Here is a 20,340-nt window from a genome sequence, read left to right on the forward strand (position 1 = left end):
CCCCCCCCCCCTTACAGAGAACAAACACTTGGTTTTTCTGGTTCTCCTTTTCCCCTCTCTGTGGTTTCCCAGTCTTCCTTCCTGGGGGTGGGGCCTGGAAGGCCACCAGGGAAGGACTCACACATCCATTAAACCTGGGCTTTTTCTAATTTTCTCTGATTTGGATTATTGCATTGGCAGAGAGGTTTATTGCGGTATGAAACCCTTCAATTTCGACTGTAAGATTTCTTTTGGAGAATAAAACAAAATTGTCTTACTTAAAAGTATTTAATAATGCTGTACAACAACAATAAAATCGCTAAGCTACATCCACACTTTAAATTTTTACTATATTTCATCAAATTCATCTAGGAGCAAGCTGTTTCCATAGTTCTGCATTAACTTGACAAAATCTGTGTAATCTCTGTGGTCATCCTGGCTGTACTAATCACTTATGTTTTGTGTCCTAAAACAGGAAAACACATCACAGTTGTATGGACCCAGGGAACTTCTAGAATTTGACCTAAGAGTTGGAAGCTTGACATGAACAAAAAGCATTTTATCACAAAGTCTACCGATGATAGCCACATGGTAGCTATTATAAAAATTTATGGAAAATAATCATGAATACTTTGAGGATGATGCCGCTTCAAGAAGATATTGTCTGGATGTGAGTGTAAAATGCTATAGTAAAAAGCATTCAAAAGTGACAAACAGAAATGATGTTTCCAGTGCTGAGTACAGAGAAAGGCATGACACAAGCCCTGCTCCTCCTCAGACTTCTACAGTATAGAAGGGGAGAGGGAGGTAGTCAGTCTAATTGCTTAATATTCAAGTGTTAAAACCGCACTTTTCATTTTCAAAATATATGGTTCTATTAAGTCAGGCAGGAGTGGCTAATGCCTTTAATCCCAACACTTGGGAGGCAGAGGCTGATGGATCTCTGAGTTCAAGGCCAGCCTGGTCTACAAGAGCTAGTTCCAGGACAGGCTCCAAAGCTACAGAGAAACCCTGTTTCCAAAAACAACAACAACAAAAAAAAGCATACAAAGTGGTTCTATAAAAAAAATCAAAGTGTATAAAGAATTTACATGTTTGATTGATGAAACCAAGGTGTGTAAACAAGGGAAGAGCTAGGAATATAAAATATAGATTTTCTTGGTACCTTGTGCTAATTTTCAGGGGTGTTTTAGATAGAGCATTATTTGTTAAACATATCCAGGCAAATAGAAAGTTTATTTTAAAGTTAGTTACAACTGGTATCTACCTGACCAGTAGCACAAAGAGGCTTGCATTTATTATGTTCCCTCCAAAGACATAGTACAGCCATTTAGATACACTTTTTGTTAACAGAAAAACAAATTCGACCACTAATCATAGATGGAAAGTTTTAGGTTTAAAGGTCTTGTTTTTGCTGTCTTCTGATATGTCTCATCAAAATATGAGTGACCATTTTCAGCTACTTCCTATAGTGTTTAGAGATTGGATTTCAGAAAATCTGTCTTGTTCTGACGTGAAACGGTGCTAGGAAACTTTAAATTCAGGTGCTCACCTTTTTCCTACATGGAAACTTCTGTCCCAGTCTGCTTTAGAGCCAATGAACGTCACATGAAATAGCTCTGTAGTAGGTGACGATAATTCAAAATAACCCCCCCACTCTCGTTTTTGCAGAGGATCAGGACACAGCCAGCGTTCAAGTTCTAAACAATTCACACATTATAAATCAAGTGCCATGATTCATGGCCTATCTTCCCAAACCTCTGATTCAAATAAAGTTAAGGTAGTTTTGACATATAATAGGTGTCAGATAAGTAAATACAGATATCATAAATATATGAGACACACACACAAAAATCCATAAACACAAGGGAACTCTCTCAAGACTTTCTATCATTAGGATGAGCTGTGTAGGTAATGGGTGGGGTAAGAGCAATTAAAATTTCCTATTCTGTCCCCATGTGGCACTCTTATCATCTCCCCAGTGAGCCATTCTCTCTGCTGTGAAATAGTAGCGATATTTTGGTTAATGCTAGAAACTAAGCCCTAGTGGACATGTCTGTATAAAGCACACATAACACTGACTTTCAAACTGAAAACAGTTTCTGAAATAATTGAAGGCGTGTTGGTGTGTTTCTGCTTGGGGAAATACGGCATAATTTTTATTAAACTCTGTTTCTTTCATGTCTACTTATGTTTTTAAGGTTAAAGGAACTCAGTGAAGGGTTCAGAGAACATGCTGATTTTAGTAAATCTGCAAATAAATGGAGCTTCAGGAAAAAATACACAATGAGTTTTTTTTATTTATTAAAGATTTCTGTCTCTTCCCCACCGCCGCCTCCCCTTTTCCTCCCCCTCCCCCAGTCAAGTCCCCCTCCCTCGTCAGCCCAAAGAGCAATCAGGGTTCTCTGCCCTGTGGGAAGTCCAAGGACACCCACCTCCATCCAGGTCTAGTAAGGTGAGCATCCAAACTGCCTAGGCTCCCAATACGTGCAGTAGGATCAAAAACCCATTGCCATTGTTCTTGAGGTCTCAGTAGTCTTCATTGTCCGCTATGTTCAGTGAGACTGGTTTTAACCCAGGCTTTTTCAGACCCAGGCCAGCTGGCCTTGGTGAGTTCCTGATAGAACATCCCCATTGTCTCAGTGTGTGGGTGCCCCCCTCGCGGTCCTGAGTTCCTTGCTCGTGCTCTCTCTCCTTCTGCTCCTGATTTGGACCTTGAGATTTCAGTCCGGTGCTCCAATGTGGGTCTCTGTCTCTGTCTCCTTTCATCGCCTGATGAAGGTTAATATTCAGGAGGATGCCTATATGTTTTTCTTTGGGTTCTCCTTCTTATTTAGCTTCTCTAAGAACCCGAATTATAGGCTCAATGTCCTTTATTTATGGCTAGAAACCAAATATGAGTGAGTACATCCCATGTTCCTCTTTTTGGGTCTGGCTTACCTCACTCAGGATAGTGTTTTCTATTTCCATCCATTTGCCTGCAAACTTCAAGAAGTCCTTGTTTTTTACTGCTGAGTAGTACTCTAATATGTATATATTCCATACTTTCTTCATCCATTCTTCAATTGAAGGGCATCTAGGTTGTTTCCAGGTTCTGGCTATTACAAACAATGCTGCTATGAACATAGTAGAGCATATACTTTTGTTGTGTGATAAGGCCTCTCTTGGGTATATTCCCAAGAGTGGTATTGCTGGGTCCATGGGTAGGTTGATCCCAAATTTCCTGAGAAACCTCCACACTGCTTTCCAGAGTGGTTGCACAAGTTTGCATTCCCACCAGCAATGGATGAGTGTACCCCTTTCTCCACAACCTCTCCAGCAAAGGCTATCATTGGTGTTTTTGATTTTTGCCATTCTGACAGGTGTAAGATGGTATCTTAAAGTTGTCTTGATTTGCATTTCCCTGATCGCTAAGGAAGTTGAGCATGACCTTAGGTGTCTTTTGGCCATTTGAACTTCTTCTGTTGAGAGATCTCTGTTCAACTCAGTGCCCCATTTTATAATTGGGTTGATTAGCCTTTTACGGTCTAGTTTCTTGAGTTCTTTATATATTTTGGAGATCAGACCTTTGTCAGTTGTGGGGTTGGTGAAGATCTTCTCCCAGTCAGTGGGTTGCCTTTCTGTCTTAGCGACAGTGTCCTTTGCTTTACAGAAGCTTCTCAGTCTCAGGAGGTCCCATTTATTCAATGAGGCCCTTACTGTCTGTGCTGCTGGGGTTATACGTAGGAAGTGGTCTCCTGTGCCCACGTGTTGTAGAGTACTTCCCACTTTCTCTTCAATCAGGTTCAGTGTGTTTGGACTGATATTGAGGTCTTTCACCCACTTGGACTTGAGTTTTGTGCATGGTGATAGATATGGGTCTATTTTCATTCTTCTACAGATTGACATCCAGTTTTGCCAGCACAATTTGTTGAAGATGCTCTCTTTTTTCCATTGTATACTTTTAGCTCCTTTATCGAAAATCAGGTGTTCATATGTTTGTGGGTTAAAGTCAGGGTCTTCTATTCGATTCCATTGGTCGACTTCTCTGTTTTTATGCCAATACCAAGCTGTTTTCAATACTGTAGCTCTGTAATAGAGTTTGAAGTCAGGGATGGTAATGCCTCCAGACGTTCCTTTATTGTATAAGATTGTTTTGGCTATCCTGGGTTTTTTGTTTTTCCATATAAAGTTGATTATTGTCTTCTCCAGATCTGTGAAGAATTTTGATGGGATTTTGATGGGGATTGCATTGAATCTATAGATTGCTTTTGGTAGAATTGCCATTTTTACTATGTTGATCCTCCCAATCCAAGAGCAAGGGAGATCCTTCCATTTTCTGGTGTCCTCTTCTATTTCTTTCTTCAAAGTCTTAAAGTTCTTGTCAAATAGATCTTTCACTTCCTTGGTCAGGGTTACCCCAAGATATTTTATGTTCTTTGTGGCTATCGTGAAAGGTGAGGCTTCCACAATGAGTTTTTGAAATTATTTTAGGGCACATGATAAATTACTTTCCACAATGGTACAGGATGAAGATTCTGAATGCTCTATAAGCAGAGACTATAAATGCACCAAGAAAACAATACACAATGAAGAATGGTAACTAGTTTTTTGAATTGGAGAGTTAAGGATAAGCAATGTGGCTTGTGAAGTAAACTGTACAGTAGTAGATAAGCATAGAGAATGTCTGTGTGAATTGTGTTTAGCTTGTTATCAACACAGAAATGAATTATTGATACATGATTTAAAATGTGTCTCTAGAAAATGTTGCCTCAAGTAGGGACTAGACAGTCGCAGGTCACTGGTGTCCTCAATAACCTAGCCAGAGGAAAGGCACCCATGCCCCCCTCCATCGCTGCAGTTCTGCTCAAGAAGAAACCAGCAAGCCACAGGTCAACCAACTTTCTCGGGGCCATGGCTGGTGGGAAGAAATCCATGTCCTCTCTCCCATGCATTTCTGCCCGGTGCCTTGTGGTGCAGGTAGATGGGTCCCATGATGATGAGCAAATATGTGGAGGAAAAATGGGAGAGAAAGAAAAGCAGAGTGGTTCATGTGCTGTTGAAAGACGGAGAAATGAGGAAATAAAGGCAGTGAAAAGTAGGCTGATGTTGGGGGCCTACATGCCAACTGGGGTCATTGTAATGTCTGGCCTGGGATACTGCTATGTGCCTTGTCTGGGTCCCTGGTCCTACAGCAACTAAGAGAAGCAAAAAGGATTTATTTTCCTCGTTAGACTTTCAAAAACAAACAAACAAAAAAGACGAAGTAAAAAAGAAGGAAGGAAGGAAAGGAAGAAAGAAAAAAGAAAGAACGAAAATAAATGTGTAAGTATTTCTCTATAAAAGGTGAAAATATATACAAGCCTTCTACTTCCTTCTTTTCAGATAAGCAGAAGCCATGACACCAAGCCAACAATTAGGACGCCTTTTCCCTTCTTAATAAAAGACTAGAGCAGTGTGAAGAAATGGATAACACTAGGCCTTTGAAAAATGACCCAACATGTTTAGATCATGTTTTTGTGGCAGGAAACAAAGAAAAACTGAGACAAAATGTTTGAGTATGTAAGAGGGACATAGATTTAAGAGAAAGGTGTTTCCAGGAGTCAAGTTGCAGCAAGCATGGTTATAAAACAAATATGTTTATAGTAGGAAATAGCAAAAAAATAGTAAGCATGAATCCAGTGGGTTTATATAAATGAGTAAGGGTAGCAGACAGATCAATAATTCAGGAAGACTCATTTATCTAAATTTTTTCCTTCAAATAAATGGAGCAATTAGAAAAAAGAATTTATGCATCCCTGATTTAAGATTGTCTATTTCTTTCATTATTTTCTGCTTGCTTATCTGTTTCCTCATTTGTTTGTGATAAGAAAAATCTTTATCAAATAGCACACTGTATTTTTAACCATAAGCACTATAGCATTGTCATACAAGTGACACCTAGACTACATTCATATCTTCAGTTACAACTATATATTCATACAAGCACTTCATACTTCTCACTACCTCTTTGGCTTGGAGACACTGTTCTATGTTTTCCCATTAAGATTTACTATTTCGGAGATCTCATATGAGTGATACAATGACGTGTTTCTTCTTGAGAGGCAGACTTATTGGATTGAGCATAATGTTGAAAGTGGCAAGAAATATAACCAAGAACCAAATTATTTCAAGATTAATCCTAGAACCAGATATAAATAATAAGCCTTAAAGACACTGTAAGAAAGCACAAGAGTAAATGACCGCAATATTTGAGTTAGTGATCCTTCTTAAATAGAATGCCAAAAACCAAATTTGCTGTATGAAATAGTAAAGGGAGTACATAAAAAATGCTTTAAAAATGTACATTAACCTCTTGAATAATAGAGACTATCTATTGCCATTTCTCTTAGTTGCATAGCAAGACTTGATAGTAAGACTTTATTTCTGAAGACATCACACACTTTGGTCCAATGTCATGGAGAAATAGTTAATACTGAACAGAAAGCCTTCTTTTTAACAGGTTAGCTCTCATACTATTAGGATATACTGTGTTGATGGATTGTGGAGTGTTCCAATTGCTATGCTAAATGCCATAACCAATAGCTTACTTCACTTTACAGCTTTTAAGACTACCATCTATGGAAGTGAGAGAAAGAAATCAGGACAGGGATTTGGATGTGAACTAGAGAAGATGTCATGGAGAAATGCTATTTGCTGGCTTTTCACATGTTGCTTCTCAGCAGCTTTTTTTTTTTTATATAGTTTTTAGGACCACTGGGCCTTGGGTAACATAACCTACAGTGAGCTGTGCCAGCCAAAATCAATCATCAGTCTAGAATATGGATAACAGGTTTGCCCCAAAGTCAATCTGATGAGGAAACTTTCTCAGTTGACTCTAGCTTATGTCAAATTGACATAAAACTAGCCAGCACAGGTAGAATGGCCTTCAGTAGTTTGACATAGTTGTGAACTATAATCATAACTGCCATGGAAAGATATGTCCATAGATTTCTTAGTTACATGGGTGCTATGGGAGTAATCACGTGCTTTATGACTGGATTTAAGCCCTGTTCTCTAGTAGAAAACACATTCTTGGTACTACAATCTGCCTCAGTAGTAAGCCTCGTACTATATTTTTGCAAAAAAAAAAAAAATTATCAAACTGCCATATAAATTCCTAACTCTGTACCTGTAGAATAGGTGCAGTCCTCAGTCCTCATTAGAGATGGTTTCTTGTGTAGCAGAAGGTGGTTAACACAGAAACTCACAACTGTTTAAATGTAGAGAGGGCAAGTCTGTGGAGTACTCAGGTACAAATGGAACTTCTATGTCACAAATCCTCTCCCAAAGCTCAGGAACCATCTTGGAAGAAGTTGCAAAAAGATTCTAGGAGGCAGCCATCAAGAAAACTGGGGCAAAAAGTTTTTCTAGATATCACAAGACCTCAGTGCTCAGGAATTCAGAGCAGCTGTGGTTTCCTGCACAGTGTCTGGTGGAGGTCAAATCAGTGAACATTTCAGAAGGATGAGGGAAGAGATCATGAGCCCTGACTCATAACTGAGGAACTGTAGACAGTTAAGAGCTTCTGGTAAAGGTAGAGTTAGTTTTCTTTACGGGTATGGACATTGGAAAATTGATCAAGTTCCAGTGTATGAACACACACCCGTGGGTTTATTGTCAACACAAATTAAACTCAGTGGAATATACAAAACATTATAAAGAGGACACTAAGTTGGAAGGAGTAAAAGATTCGGTAGGAAGTTTATTTGGACAGAAGTAGAGGGAGTCTTCAGAGCTGAATATAATCAATAAATTGTTTTCAAAGATAAAATTCTTCGAAATTATTTTAAATATTATAGTAAAAACTGTATTTTAAAAGACATCATCCATAAATTGAAAAGACACTCAAATTAGGTCTTTACAGACTTCCTGAATGACATCTGTTTTCTTCTAATTCTGAATTCTTCTAATTCTACTCAGGGCAACCATCCTTAATCCTCGGTCAGTTGTATACCTTACTAAAGAAGCTTAAAGAATGTCTAGATATTGATAAGCAGATTGAGGCAGAAGTTTCTGGCCTCAAAACTGACAATTTTACTGATTATTTTATAGAAAACATTCCTTATTGTCTAAATGTAATCCTTATTTTACTCCAATTAACGAAACTGAGCTTCCATATTGCTGTGGATAAGATACATCCCAAGAATTTCATGTGTTGGAAATCACATCTTTAACACAAGAATAATGAGGTATGGAATCTTTGAAGCACAATGGTCATGAGAGCAGTGGAATGGTGTAGTTATGACACTAGTTATTATTTGTGTATTCCCAGACTAAGGATACATTCTGTTATCTTCCATCTCCAGTGATGTAACAATTTTCCCATTAGTTTCAATTATGGTAAAAAGCTCATATTATATGTGAACTTTTTATCTTAGATGCTCCTGCCTTCAAAGACTTAGCTAAACAATGTCTGATCCTTATAAATTTCCTAGAATTCTTATACTTACATTTAAAAAAACCTAATATACATACCCTCTAGTATTTTTTACTCTTTACTGGCCAGGTGACCATTTTCTCTGCTTTTCTTTTATATCACTGGCTGTATCAAGAAACACTGGTTCTTATCAGTAAAGCTATCTCTTTCTTTCTTTCTTTCTTTCTTTCTTTCTTTCTTTCTTTCTTTAAGATTTCTGCATTCTCCCTGCCACTGCAGCTCTTTTCCTTCTCCCTCCCCCTCCCCCAATCAAGTCCCCCTCTCTAGTCAGCCCAAAGAACAATCAGGGTTCCCTGCCCTGTGGGAAGTCCAAGGACCACCCACCTCCATCCAGGTCTAGTAAGGTGAGCATCCAAACTGCCTAGGCTCCCACAAAGCGTGTATGTGCAGTAAAATCAAAAACCCATTGCCATTGTTCTTGAGTTCTCAGTAGTCCTCATAGTCTGCTATGTTCAGCGAGTCTGTTTTTATCCCATGCTATTTCATACCCGGGCCAGCTGGCCTTGGTGTCTTCCCAATAGAAAATCCCCATTGTCTCAGTGTGTGGGTGCACCCCTCGTGGTCCTGAGTTCCTTGCTCATGCTCTCTCTCCTTCTGCTCCTGATTTTGGACCTTCAGATTTTAGTCTGGTGCTCAAATGTAGGGCTCTGTCTCTGTCTCCTTTCATCGCCTGATGAAGGTTAATATTCATATGCTCAACTATGTTCATAGCAGCATTGTTTGTAATCGCCAGAACCTGGAAACAACCTAGATGCCCTTCAAAGGAAGAATGGATGAAGAAAGTATGGAATATATACATATTAGAGTACTACTCAGCAGTAAAAAGCAATGACTTCTTGAATTTTGCATGCAAAGGCATGGTAATACAAAACACTCTCCTGAGTGAGTTAAGCCAGACCCAAAAAGAGGAACATGGGATGTACTCACGCATATTTGATTTCTAGCATTAAATAAAGGACATTGAGCCTGTAATTCGTGATCCTAGAGAAGCTAAATAAGAAGGTGAACCCAAAGAAAAACATATAGGCATCAGTAAAGCTCTTTTCTCTTGCTTAGTCATTGTGGCTTTGCCAACACTGGTGAAGCCCTGACCTACCTTACATGACCAATGTCATCTCCTGAAGTCTGATTCTGACAAATACATTGAAATACTACTGCTTCCTGTTCTAGCCACCTTTGCCTTTCCATGCCTTTGACCTATTTCTAGAATTCCAAGCAACCTTTCTCCTATCAGCTGTCTGAGCTTTGTCTATTGCACACTAGAGATGACAAGTCATCAGTAAAATACCAAAATGATTACAGAATGAAATTTTTCGTTGTTGATGCTTTTTATGGAAGTACAATAGCTGTAAGGTGAGTTCCATATATTTAATTAAATGTAATTTGAACAGTTTGGAAATATAAACACTCATGACAATACCATCAAGATTAAGATAGTTAGTACATGTATCACTTCTCAAGTTTTTCTTATGTCCCTTTGTTTTCTTAACAGAATATTTAACATGAGATCTGCCTTCTGAAGCTTTTAGTGAGCAGTATCACATCTTTCCTTATATGCACTTATATGAACTATAATGTACAGAATATATTCCTTGCTTACTTTGCTAAAGATGTGTACCAATTGAAGAGCTCCACTTTGTCTCTAATAACCATTGCTGATTTGCTTTTTTTTCTTCTATGAATTTAACTCTTTTAAATATTTTCTATTCTATTAAGTAGACTCATTTGGGATTTATACATTTGGGACTGCCTTTTTTAAACTCAAAATTCACTCAGTTTCATTCACTTTGTTTGAAATTAGAAGATTTTCTTTATATAAAAGAAAATTATGCCAGTTATTAAAAATGTGGTGACAATTCAAAATTGACACGGGAATGATAATATCAATCAAGAACATTTGTTTCTTCACATTTATTCTAGAGTATTAAACAAATGGACAGTAGCATATTATCTTGAAAAAAAATTTCCTAAGTCGTTTGCAGATACATGATACAGTATTTCATTGTATTTGAAAATAGAAAATAATGCCTCAAAAATATGTGAACTTAGGGAGAATCTTAACTAGTCAGCCATAGCTTTAGAAATCCATGGTAATTTGTGTTTCTTCTTGCCTTGAATCAAAGCATTCTGTGAGTTACTTGGGCTAGACAATTCTAGAGGTTAATTTGAAAGATATGAAAAGTAACAATGAATATGTATATGATGATAAAAAGGTATTATTTGTTATAAACATTAACCAATACTAAAATATTTAATGCTGATTTCAGTAAAAATGTTGCTGTGGATATTAATAGTATAGAATCATCATTCTTTAGAATATTAAAAATGTAGACACCAGTAAGACCAACTATAAAATGGAATATGTGTCTTGATTGGGCAGGTCTTCAGGAATACAACTGTAACAATGCCAGTTCTGATTTGTGTCAATTAAAGCTTTTTAAAGAAAACTTAAGATTTGAACAATGAATAAAAAGCTGTACAATATCATGAACAAGGATTTAGTGTAGCCATTTTCATGTTCAAAACATATATGTCCATCAAAAAGCAATATCTATGAACTAATAATCTTTAAAAATTAATGATTTATAACACATTAAAAAATTATTCAAAAAACTGAAGATTTATGTAAAAGTAATTTGCCTCTAGTACCTACATGACTAATACCCCATACATGAGTACTACATATAGCATGTGTTCCCTCTGAGGAGAGAGCTACAGCCAGAGATCCGCTGCATATCCATCGTGAAATTGCTCTAACTATGAAGCATGTCTAGAAGAAGAAATACTTTAAATGAGAAAAAGATTATCCAACACTGGTTGATTCCCCTTGTGTTACTGTGTCTTTTGATTGCACCAAGAGCTGAAGTTAAGTGGTTGATATAGTGAATACCATTAGCTTCTCTGTAAATAATTAAATAATTGCTGCTTCTTGGAAGAGGACCATGGTTAAGAAACCAAGAGCATGTTCTTTTCTATCCAATTTCACTGCCAAATACATTGCCAAAGAATGAATTACATGTTTCTCCACGAAATCCTTGGTTATTTAATTTATCAAGTATTTTATAGGAGAAGAGTAAACTTTTTTTCACAGTGAACACCATAAATAAGATTAACAAAAATAAACACATGAATCAATGTGAAAATTCACATAATTTCATGTAGACTTTTATTTTATGTCATTATCCCTAACTAGAATCCTAGATGTGCTCCCTGATTCTCTGGGTTCCAAGCAAACCTTCATATCTGTTCTGCAGCCAACTTCAAGTTCTAAACTTTGATTCCACCAAACCAGAGTATGAGCTCTGCCAGCCTTGCTACCATCTGACTTTAGTACCCAGATAGTGCAGACAACAGAGATCAGTTAGAGTGACGAGAAGGAACAGCACAGGGTAAGACTGCTACACAGAGTCATTCTCTTTACAATCAGACTGACACAGAAAAACAGTTCCATTGCTTATAAAAGAGAATCTATATTCACACTGAGCTGCACTATATATTTGCGCATGTGTGTGTAAGCTTCATATCCATTTTAATCTATTATAACTTAAAACAGTCCAGGAGGTAATTATAACTTTACCCTAATTGTATAGACACAAGAACAAAAATCAGGTTTAGCAATGAGGATGCTATTTCTGAGTGAGCTTGTTACAAACCTGCATAGCATTTTATATCATTTTCAGATAGTACAGTTGTAGTAATCGATTTCAAAAAAACAAATTCACTGCCTCTGACTTTCTTCATTTATTTATCTGGGTAGACCCTGCAGAGGGAACAAAAGAGAAATTGATCTGAATTTTAAATAAAACCTTTATCCTTCCATCAACACAGAAGCAGAAATTCATTACTTCATTGAGAATTTTCAGTCCATCCCTTCCTGATACAATAGTAACTTTACAACTGGTCCCTAGAAGGGGGCGGGTCTTTCTGGCTGCCTTTAATTTTTTTCTTTTACAGCTGCTATAAGTAGAGGGGACTTGAGGAAGTAGGTGAAGACCCTGTATGGCTTTCTGGGAAGAAGCCTACCTGCTGCATCTAAAGGGTAAGAGCTCCTTATTATAGCCAAGCCCACAAGGAATTTAAGTGCATTTTAGCTGGAAGCCCTAGAATCTGGGGGTGGTAATGGGGGAAAATGATCCTGGTGTGTGATGCCTGAAGATTCCTCTAGGTTAAAAGTTCATAAATGATCTCTATTTCAGGTTCAGATTCTCTCTCTCTCTCTCTCTCTCTCTCTCTCTCTCTCTCTTCCTCCCTCTTCCTCTTCTTCTCACCTTCCTCACAAAAATAGATATTTGTTGCTTTTTGGGTTTTTCTTCTCCTCTCAGTTTTAAGTGAGTTTGTTCTAAGGAAACAGACCTTTCATTCTCTATCCATTGAGGTCAATGAACCCTTCTCTATTCACATCTGATAGATGGAATTTTTGCCTTTTGTAAATATCTAGCACCGAATGTCTTAGAAAGTCTACAATTTTAAAAACTATTTTAATTAAAGGCCCTCCACACCACACTGCAATCGCTTCTCTGGATCTGAAGCACAGATTAAACCTCTCCCTGAAGCTATGACCCACAGGATATGGCCTGCTGACTCACCCTGCTTCCTGCATGCCATTGAGATCACTGTTACCTAGCTGCGGGACTATGCACAGGCAGCTTCCTAACTTTATTTTTTTAAACTTTTTCTTGATCTATGGGCATCCATTAGTGCTGTTTATACGTGTATAGCTTCAGGGTCATATTTTGGAGCATGGGCAATCTACCAGGGACCATTTCCCTGATGAAAAATGACTCTCCTGCTCCAAGTGACTTTCAATTGCAAAGCTCTTCAGGTATGGGTTGTAATGTATGTGCCCCTGCCAGATCTGTGCTGAAATATTGACTGGATTGATGGTACATGTCTTGTACAGGTAACAAAACCTGCTTTAAATTCATGATTACAGTGGCCCTGTCATGGACAGAAGGCACCGCCTTACAGTAGTCCTCCCTGACCTCTGGCTCTTAGAAACTTTCTGACACTTCTCTCTGTTCTATGAGCATTGGTTGCAATGTGATAGGTGTTGGGTGGCAGACAGGATGATACTGGTGGTCACTTATATAATCACACTACAGTCACTTATTTATTCTCTACACTGCTGTGTGAGCTGCAAGAGAGGAACACATGAGCTGCCATGTTTGATGGTATAACCGTTTCATGGATTACTTTTTTTTTAATTTTTTAAATTTTTTTTAACTGAAAAAAATTTCCACCACCTCCCAGCCTCCCATTTCCCTCACCTTCCCCCATCCTCTCCCCCTTCCCCACTCAGAAAAGCAGTCAGGGTTCCTTGCCCTGTGGGAAGTCCAAGGTCCTCCCCCCTCCATCCAGGTTTAGGAAGGTGAGCATCCAAGCTGGTTTGGCTCCCACAAAGCCAGTACGTGCAGTAGGATCAAAACCCAGTGCCATTGTCCTTGGCTTCTCAGCAGCCCTCATTGTCCACCATGTTCAGAGAGTCCAGTTTTATCCCATGCTTTTTCAGTCCCAGTCCAGCTGGCCTTGGTGAGCTCCCAATAGATCAGCCCCACCATCTCAGTGGGTAGACACACCTTTTGTGGTCCTGACTTCCTTGCTCATGTTCTCCCTCCTTCTGCTCCTCATTTGGACCTTGGGAGCTCAGTCCAGTACTCCAGTGTGGGTCTCTGTCTCTATCTCCATCTATCGCCAGATGAAGGTTCTATGGTGATATGCAAGATATTCATCAGTATGGCTATAAGATAGGGCCACTTCAGGTTCTGTCTTCTCAGCTGCCCAGGGAACTAACTGGGGACATCTGCCTGGACACCTGGGAGCCCCTCTAGGGTCAAGTCTCTTGCCAACCCTAAGATGGCTCCCTTAATTAGGATATATACTTCCTTGCTCCCATATCCACCCTTTCTTTATCCCAACTATCCCATTCCCCCAAGTCCCCCTCCTCCCCTTCTCACTTTTCTCTCCCCATCTTTCCTTACCACCATCCCACCCCACCCCCAAGATCCCAATTTACGCCCAGCAATCCTGTCTACTTCCAATATCCGGGAGAATAACTACATGTTTATCTTTGGGTTCACCTTCTTATTTAGCTTTTCTAGGATCACAAATTATAGGCTCAATGTCCTTTATTTATGCCTAGAAACCAATTATGAGTGAGTACATCCCATATTCATCTTTTTGGGTCTGGGTTACCTCACTCAGGATAATGTTTTCTAATTCCATCCATTTGCATGCAAAATTCAAGATGTTTTTTTACCGCTGAGTAGTACTTTAATATGTATATATTCCATACTTTCTATATCCATTCTTTCATTGAAGGGCATCTAGGTTGTCTCCAGGTTCTGGCTATTACAAATAATGCTGCTATGAAAATAGTTGAACAAAAGTTTTTGTAATATGATAGGGCATTTCTTAGGTATATTCCCAAGAGTGGTATTGCTGGGTCCTGGTGTAGGTTGATCCCGAATATCCTGATTAAGCACCATACTGATTTCCAACGTGGTTGCACAAGTTTGCATTCCCACCAGCAATGGATGAGTATACACCTTATTCCACAGCCTCTCCAGCAAAGGCTGTCATTGGTATTTTTGATTTTAGCCAATCTGACAGGTGTAAGATGATATCTCAAAGTTGTTTTGATTTGCATTTCCCTGATCACTAAGGAGGTTGAACATGACCTTAAGTGTCTTTTGGCCATTTGAACTTCTTCTGTTGAGAATTCTCTGTTTAGTTCAGTGCCCCATTTTTTAACTGGGTAAATTAGCATTTTAAAATCTAGTTTCCTGAGTTCTCTATATATTTTGGAGATCAGACCTTTGCCTGTTGCAGGGTTCATGAAGATCTTCTCCCAGTCAGTAGGTTGCCTTTTTGTCTAAGTGCTAGTGCCCTTTGCTTTACAGAAGCTTCTCAGTTTCAGGAGGTCCCATTTATTCAATGTTGCCCTTAATGTCTGTGCTGCTGGGGTTATATATAGGAAGTGATCTCCTGTGCCCATATGTTGTAGAGTACTTCCCACTTTTTCTTCTATCAGGTTCAGTGTGTTCAGATTGATATTGAGGTCTTTGATCCATTTGGACTTGAGATTTGTACATGGTGATAGATATGGATCTAATTTAATTATACTACAGGTTGACATCCAGTTGTGCCAGCACCATTTGTTGAAGATGCTTTCTTTCTTCCGTTGTATACTTTTAGCTCCTTTATCGAAAATCAGGTGTTCATAGGATATAGGTTAAAATCCGGGTCTTCTATTCGATTCCATTGGTCGAATTCTCTGTTGTTATGCCAATACCACGCTGTTTTCAATACTGTACCTCTGTAATAGAGTTTTAAGTCAGGGATGGTAATGCCTCCAGAAGTTCCTTTATTGTATAAGATTGTTTTTCTGTATAAAGTTGATTATTGTCCTCTCAAGATCTGTGAAGAATTTTATGGGACCTTGATGGGATTGCATTGAATCTATAAATTGCCTTTGGTAGAATTGCCATTTTTATTATGTTAGTCTTCCCAATCCAAGAGCAAGGGAGATCCTTCCATTTTCTGGTATCCTCTTCAATTTCTTTCTTCAAAGACTTAAAGTTCTTGTCAAATAGATCCTTCTCTTCCTTGGTTAGAGTTACTCCAAGATATTTTATGCTCTTTGTGGCTATTGTCAAAGGTGATGCTTCTCTGATTCACCTCTCTGCTTCCTTATCCTCTGTGTATAGGAGGGCAACTGATTTTTTGAAGTTGATCTTTTATCCTGCCATGTTACTAGAGGTGTTTGTAAGCTGTAGGAGTTCTTTGGTGGAGTTTTTGGGGTCGCTTATGTACACTATCATATCATCTGCAAATAATGAAAGTTTAACTTATTCCTTTCCAATTCGAATCCCCTTGATCTCCTCTTGTTGTCGAATCCCCTTGATCCCCTCATGTTGTCTTATGGCTATTGCTAGAACTTCAAGCACTATATTGAAGAGGTATGGAGAGAGTGGACAGCCTTGTCGTGTTCCTGATTTGAGTGGGATGGCTTTGAGTTTCTCTCTCTTTAATTTGATGTTAGCTGTTGGCTTGCTGTAAATAGCTTTTATTATATTTAGGTATGACCCTTGTATCCCTAATCTCTCCAAGACCTTTATCATAAAGGGGTGTTGAATTTTGTCAAATGCTTTTTCAGCATTTAATTAGACGATCATATGTTTTTTTTCAGTTTATTTATATGATGGATTACATTGATATATTCTCATATGTTGAACCACCCCTGCCTCTAATTTAATATCAGATTCTGCTTACGTGGTAAATGCCCTCAAGATTCTAGAAGTAGCTGGTCCTATCAAAAGCTCCAGTGCAGTCTGCCTTCTGTTTCAACAATTGCAGGATCTAATTTGGCAAAGAAAAAATTGTTTTTACGTTCAACATATTAGAGCTCATACAGGTCTACCAGGTCCCCTGTATGAGGGGAACAATGTAGTGGACCTGTGGACTAGGAAGGAATGTATATTCCTGAGTTCCACTCTGGAGAAAGCAAAAGCTTTTCACAGGACTTTTCAAGTTAATGCAAAAGCTTTACAACAAAAATTTTGTCTTTCTCGAGCAGATGCTTGACAAGTGGTTTTCGACTGCCCTCAATGTGTGATTCATTTGCGTTCACCTAGCATCGGGGTAAATCCCTGAGGTCTTCTACCTCTTAAGATCTGGCAAATGGATGTAACACATATTTCTAAATTTGACAACCTTAAATACGTGCATGTTTCAGTGGATACCTGCTCGGGTGTGATACATGCCACGCCTCTCACAGGAGAAAAGGCACAGTAATGTGATTACCCGCGGCCTAGAGGCATGGGCAGCTTGGGGCAAACCTTCCCAATTAAAAACTGATAATGGACCTGCTTACACAGGTCAAAGTTTCTCCTCCTTTTGCCGCCAAATGGAGGTGCAGCTTATTCACGGCCTACCTTATAATCCTCAAGGTCAAGGCATTGTGGAGCATGCTCATCGTACACTCAAGGAGTGTCTGCTAAAACAAAAAGGGGGAATAGGCCACGGCCATACCCCAAAGGAGAGACTCTCCCTTGCTTTATCTACCATTAATTTTTTAAATTTGGATGCTCATGGTCGCTCTGCAGCTGATAGACAGCAGGACCCTCATAGTCCTATACAAGGGATGGTAAAATGGAAAGATATCTTAACAGGGCTCTGGCACGGGACTGATCCCGTGCTGACATGGGCACGAGGTTCTGTTTGTGTTTTTCCCCAGGACCGGCAGGACCCCGTGTGGATCCCTGAACGACCTATCAGGCGAGTGCAGAACAATGAGGATCAGGAGACTGGCGCTGATTATACTATGGCTCATCCTACTGATGATCCTGAACGGGCAGACGGAGCTGAGATGGGGGATTCTTTCCGTGTTTCCACGACCAATGCCAATTCGTCATGATGCTAAGTTGTTTCCCCTTCTGTTTAGTAGTAATAGAAGTCTTGATGTTCTCTATTTGCCATTAGAAGCGGATTTAGCCCCCATAGGAGAAAATAGATCCTTTAACTTAGAAGGGACCTTATGTTTTTATATAGTCCATAATATTTCTGAAGCATCTTCCTGCATTCCCTTGTATAACCAAACAGCTGGTTGGTTTGACTTACCCCCGGATTCCGGTGGCCCCTGTCATTCATCGAATGCCACCTGGGTATCAGGATGGTGGCCTGCTAAAATGAGCGATAGTATTCCTCCACGCCAACCGAAGAGGGCTCCCTATTGCTGGGGAGTAAATCGGGGAGAAATCTGGCCTTGGACTGGTTGTCAGTCCCACACGGTAACGTGGGTCGATAAAGCGCAACGTTTTTCCTTTTCCCCCGGGATTAGCACCGGGTTTAATAAAAGTTTTCCAGGGTCTAATTTTAGTGATCAAAATCCTTTTCAAAGCTATGTGTCTAATCCTTTTGATAATTGGCTACTGTGTGGAATTAATGGTAGCTGCATGAATTTGGAACCCATGATTATGATTGGGGGAGGGGTTCATGGTGTTAGCCAGTTTACCTGGAGCACTTCTCGCCCATGGGGGCCTGGCAGCCCTAAGTCCCCTCAACTCCAAACAGTCATGACCCCAGAAGGAGTTGCTGCCGTATTTTCAACACAAACAGGCTGTTCGAGTGAAGGAGCCAGAGCAGCTCATAATATTACTTATAATTCCACCCCTGTTTGTGTTTATCCTCCTTTTCTGTTTATTGTAAGCAGAGCAGAGCCAACTTATTGTGATAATGATAGTTGCTTTTATACCCAATGTTGGAATGCCAGTCAATTTAAATATGCGATTGTCACCCGTATGCTCCTCACACCATGACTTCATTCAGAAAAAAAAAAAAAAAAAGATTTTGGAATTACCGCTGCCATCATAACTGCCATTTCCTTGGCGGCGGCTGGAGCTAACACGGCAGCTATTGCCATGAGCCATACTGTGCAGACTGCTGCAGACTTTGAATAATCTTTCAGCCAATGTTGCATTGGCCCTGGATGTTCAAAAAGGTATTAATGCATAATTAAAAGGAGGATTGATGGTAATTAATCAAAGAATTGATTTGGTACAGGAGCAAATTGATGTTCTTTGACAATTGGCTCAACTGGGCTGCCAATGGAAATATGCAGGGCTTTGTGTGACTAGCATACAATACGAGAATTTTACCCATGCTGCAAATTTATCTAAACAATTATCTAGTTATCTTTTAGGTTTGGACTGTAGAATTTGATGCCATGATGGAACAGCTCAGGGTAGCCATTGTCACCGTGAATTCTACCCGGGTGGATGCCGGAATGGCTGAAGGACTTTCTACCTGGATCTCAGCAGCGATGAACCATTTGAAGGAATGGGCGGGTTTAGGAGCTAAGCTGGTCTCATGGTGATAGTCTCCCTGGCTTGTCTGTGGTGTATTTGTAGGATTAGAGGCTCTCAGAGTCGCGATGCAGCCATATTCATTCAAGACTTTGCAGCCCTAGAGGCTGGCCAATCTCCCCATGTATGGTTAGCTACCATGAAACATTAATTTGACGCATTCAGGGTGCGAGACAAGGCACTGCACTCAAGGATGGCTGTCCACCAACCTTGAGAAGAGCATGCCTGCTGCATGTGGGTTGATGCCCAAGACCCCACCTCTGGAAAATGGCATCGAGCTGATCTGGTACTCTCTGCGTGGAAGACACTCAGGGAGAATCAGTGCAAGGCTCTTGGTTCACAGAGAGCAGGCCACTACTCTTACCTGTAGCGTTAAAACAAAAAAAGGGGGAACTGTGGAGAGCTGGTTTCTGCCCATCACCCCCTCATAATAATGTGCTCTAAGTCACATACTATCCCATACATCATGGCTAAGACTGATAAGGTGATCTAAGTTACAGACCATTCCATATATGGCCTACACTGAGAATGTGGCTTGCTTTCATGTACCTAGACCTATCCGCATTTCCCACGTAGCTTGCTGGGGCTGGCTGACCAGGGGCTACTTTAGCTGTGGGTTGGCTTTCCCTGGGTATTCGAAGAATGTTCAAGGTTCCTGAATAAACTGCTGAAAGAAGATCCTGTGTTGCGTCTTCCTTGCTGGTCGAGGCGGTTGTAACACGTTCATGCTTTAATAAATGTAAAAGTTCTCATAATTTCATGTAGACTTTTATTTTATGTCATTACCCTTAACTAGAATGCTAGATGTGCTTCCTGATTCTCTGGGTTCCAAGCAAACCTGCATATCTACTCTGCAGCCAACTTCAAGTTCTAAACTTTGATTCCACCAAACCAGAGTATGAGCTCTGCCAGCCTTGCTACCATCTGACTTTAGTACCCAGATAGTGCAGACAACAGAGATCAGTTAGAGTGACGAGAAGGAACAGCACAGGGTAAGACTGCTACACAGAGTCATTCTCTTTACAATCAGACTGACACAGA

The 20,340-nt window shown here is 39.7% G+C and overlaps 2 protein-coding genes across 2 annotated transcripts in view; both read left to right on the forward strand.

Annotated features, from left to right (window-relative positions):
* The first annotated feature begins 12,440 nt into the window (after positions 1 to 12,440).
* Positions 12,441 to 19,921, forward strand: LOC126495942 (uncharacterized). Its single transcript, XM_050133540.1, has 2 exons — positions 12,441 to 12,476; positions 17,673 to 19,921. Exon 2 carries the CDS (start codon positions 17,728 to 17,730, stop codon positions 18,751 to 18,753), a length of 1,026 nt encoding a protein of 341 aa, XP_049989497.1. The 5' UTR covers positions 12,441 to 12,476; positions 17,673 to 17,727; the 3' UTR covers positions 18,754 to 19,921.
* Positions 19,161 to 20,340, forward strand: part of LOC126495954 (von Willebrand factor A domain-containing protein 5A-like) — a 26,375-nt gene continuing 25,195 nt past the window's right edge. Inside the window, exon 1 of the mRNA XM_050133553.1 lies at positions 19,161 to 19,306. Coding sequence (XP_049989510.1) covers positions 19,161 to 19,306 — 146 coding nt within the window. The remainder of the gene's footprint in view (positions 19,307 to 20,340) is intronic.

The sequence above is a fragment of the Alexandromys fortis genome, unplaced genomic scaffold (genome assembly GCF_014885135.2).
Source record: "Alexandromys fortis isolate MF-2015 unplaced genomic scaffold, M_Fortis_MF-2015_v1.1 scaffold_231, whole genome shotgun sequence".
NCBI lineage: Eukaryota > Metazoa > Chordata > Mammalia > Rodentia > Cricetidae > Alexandromys > Alexandromys fortis.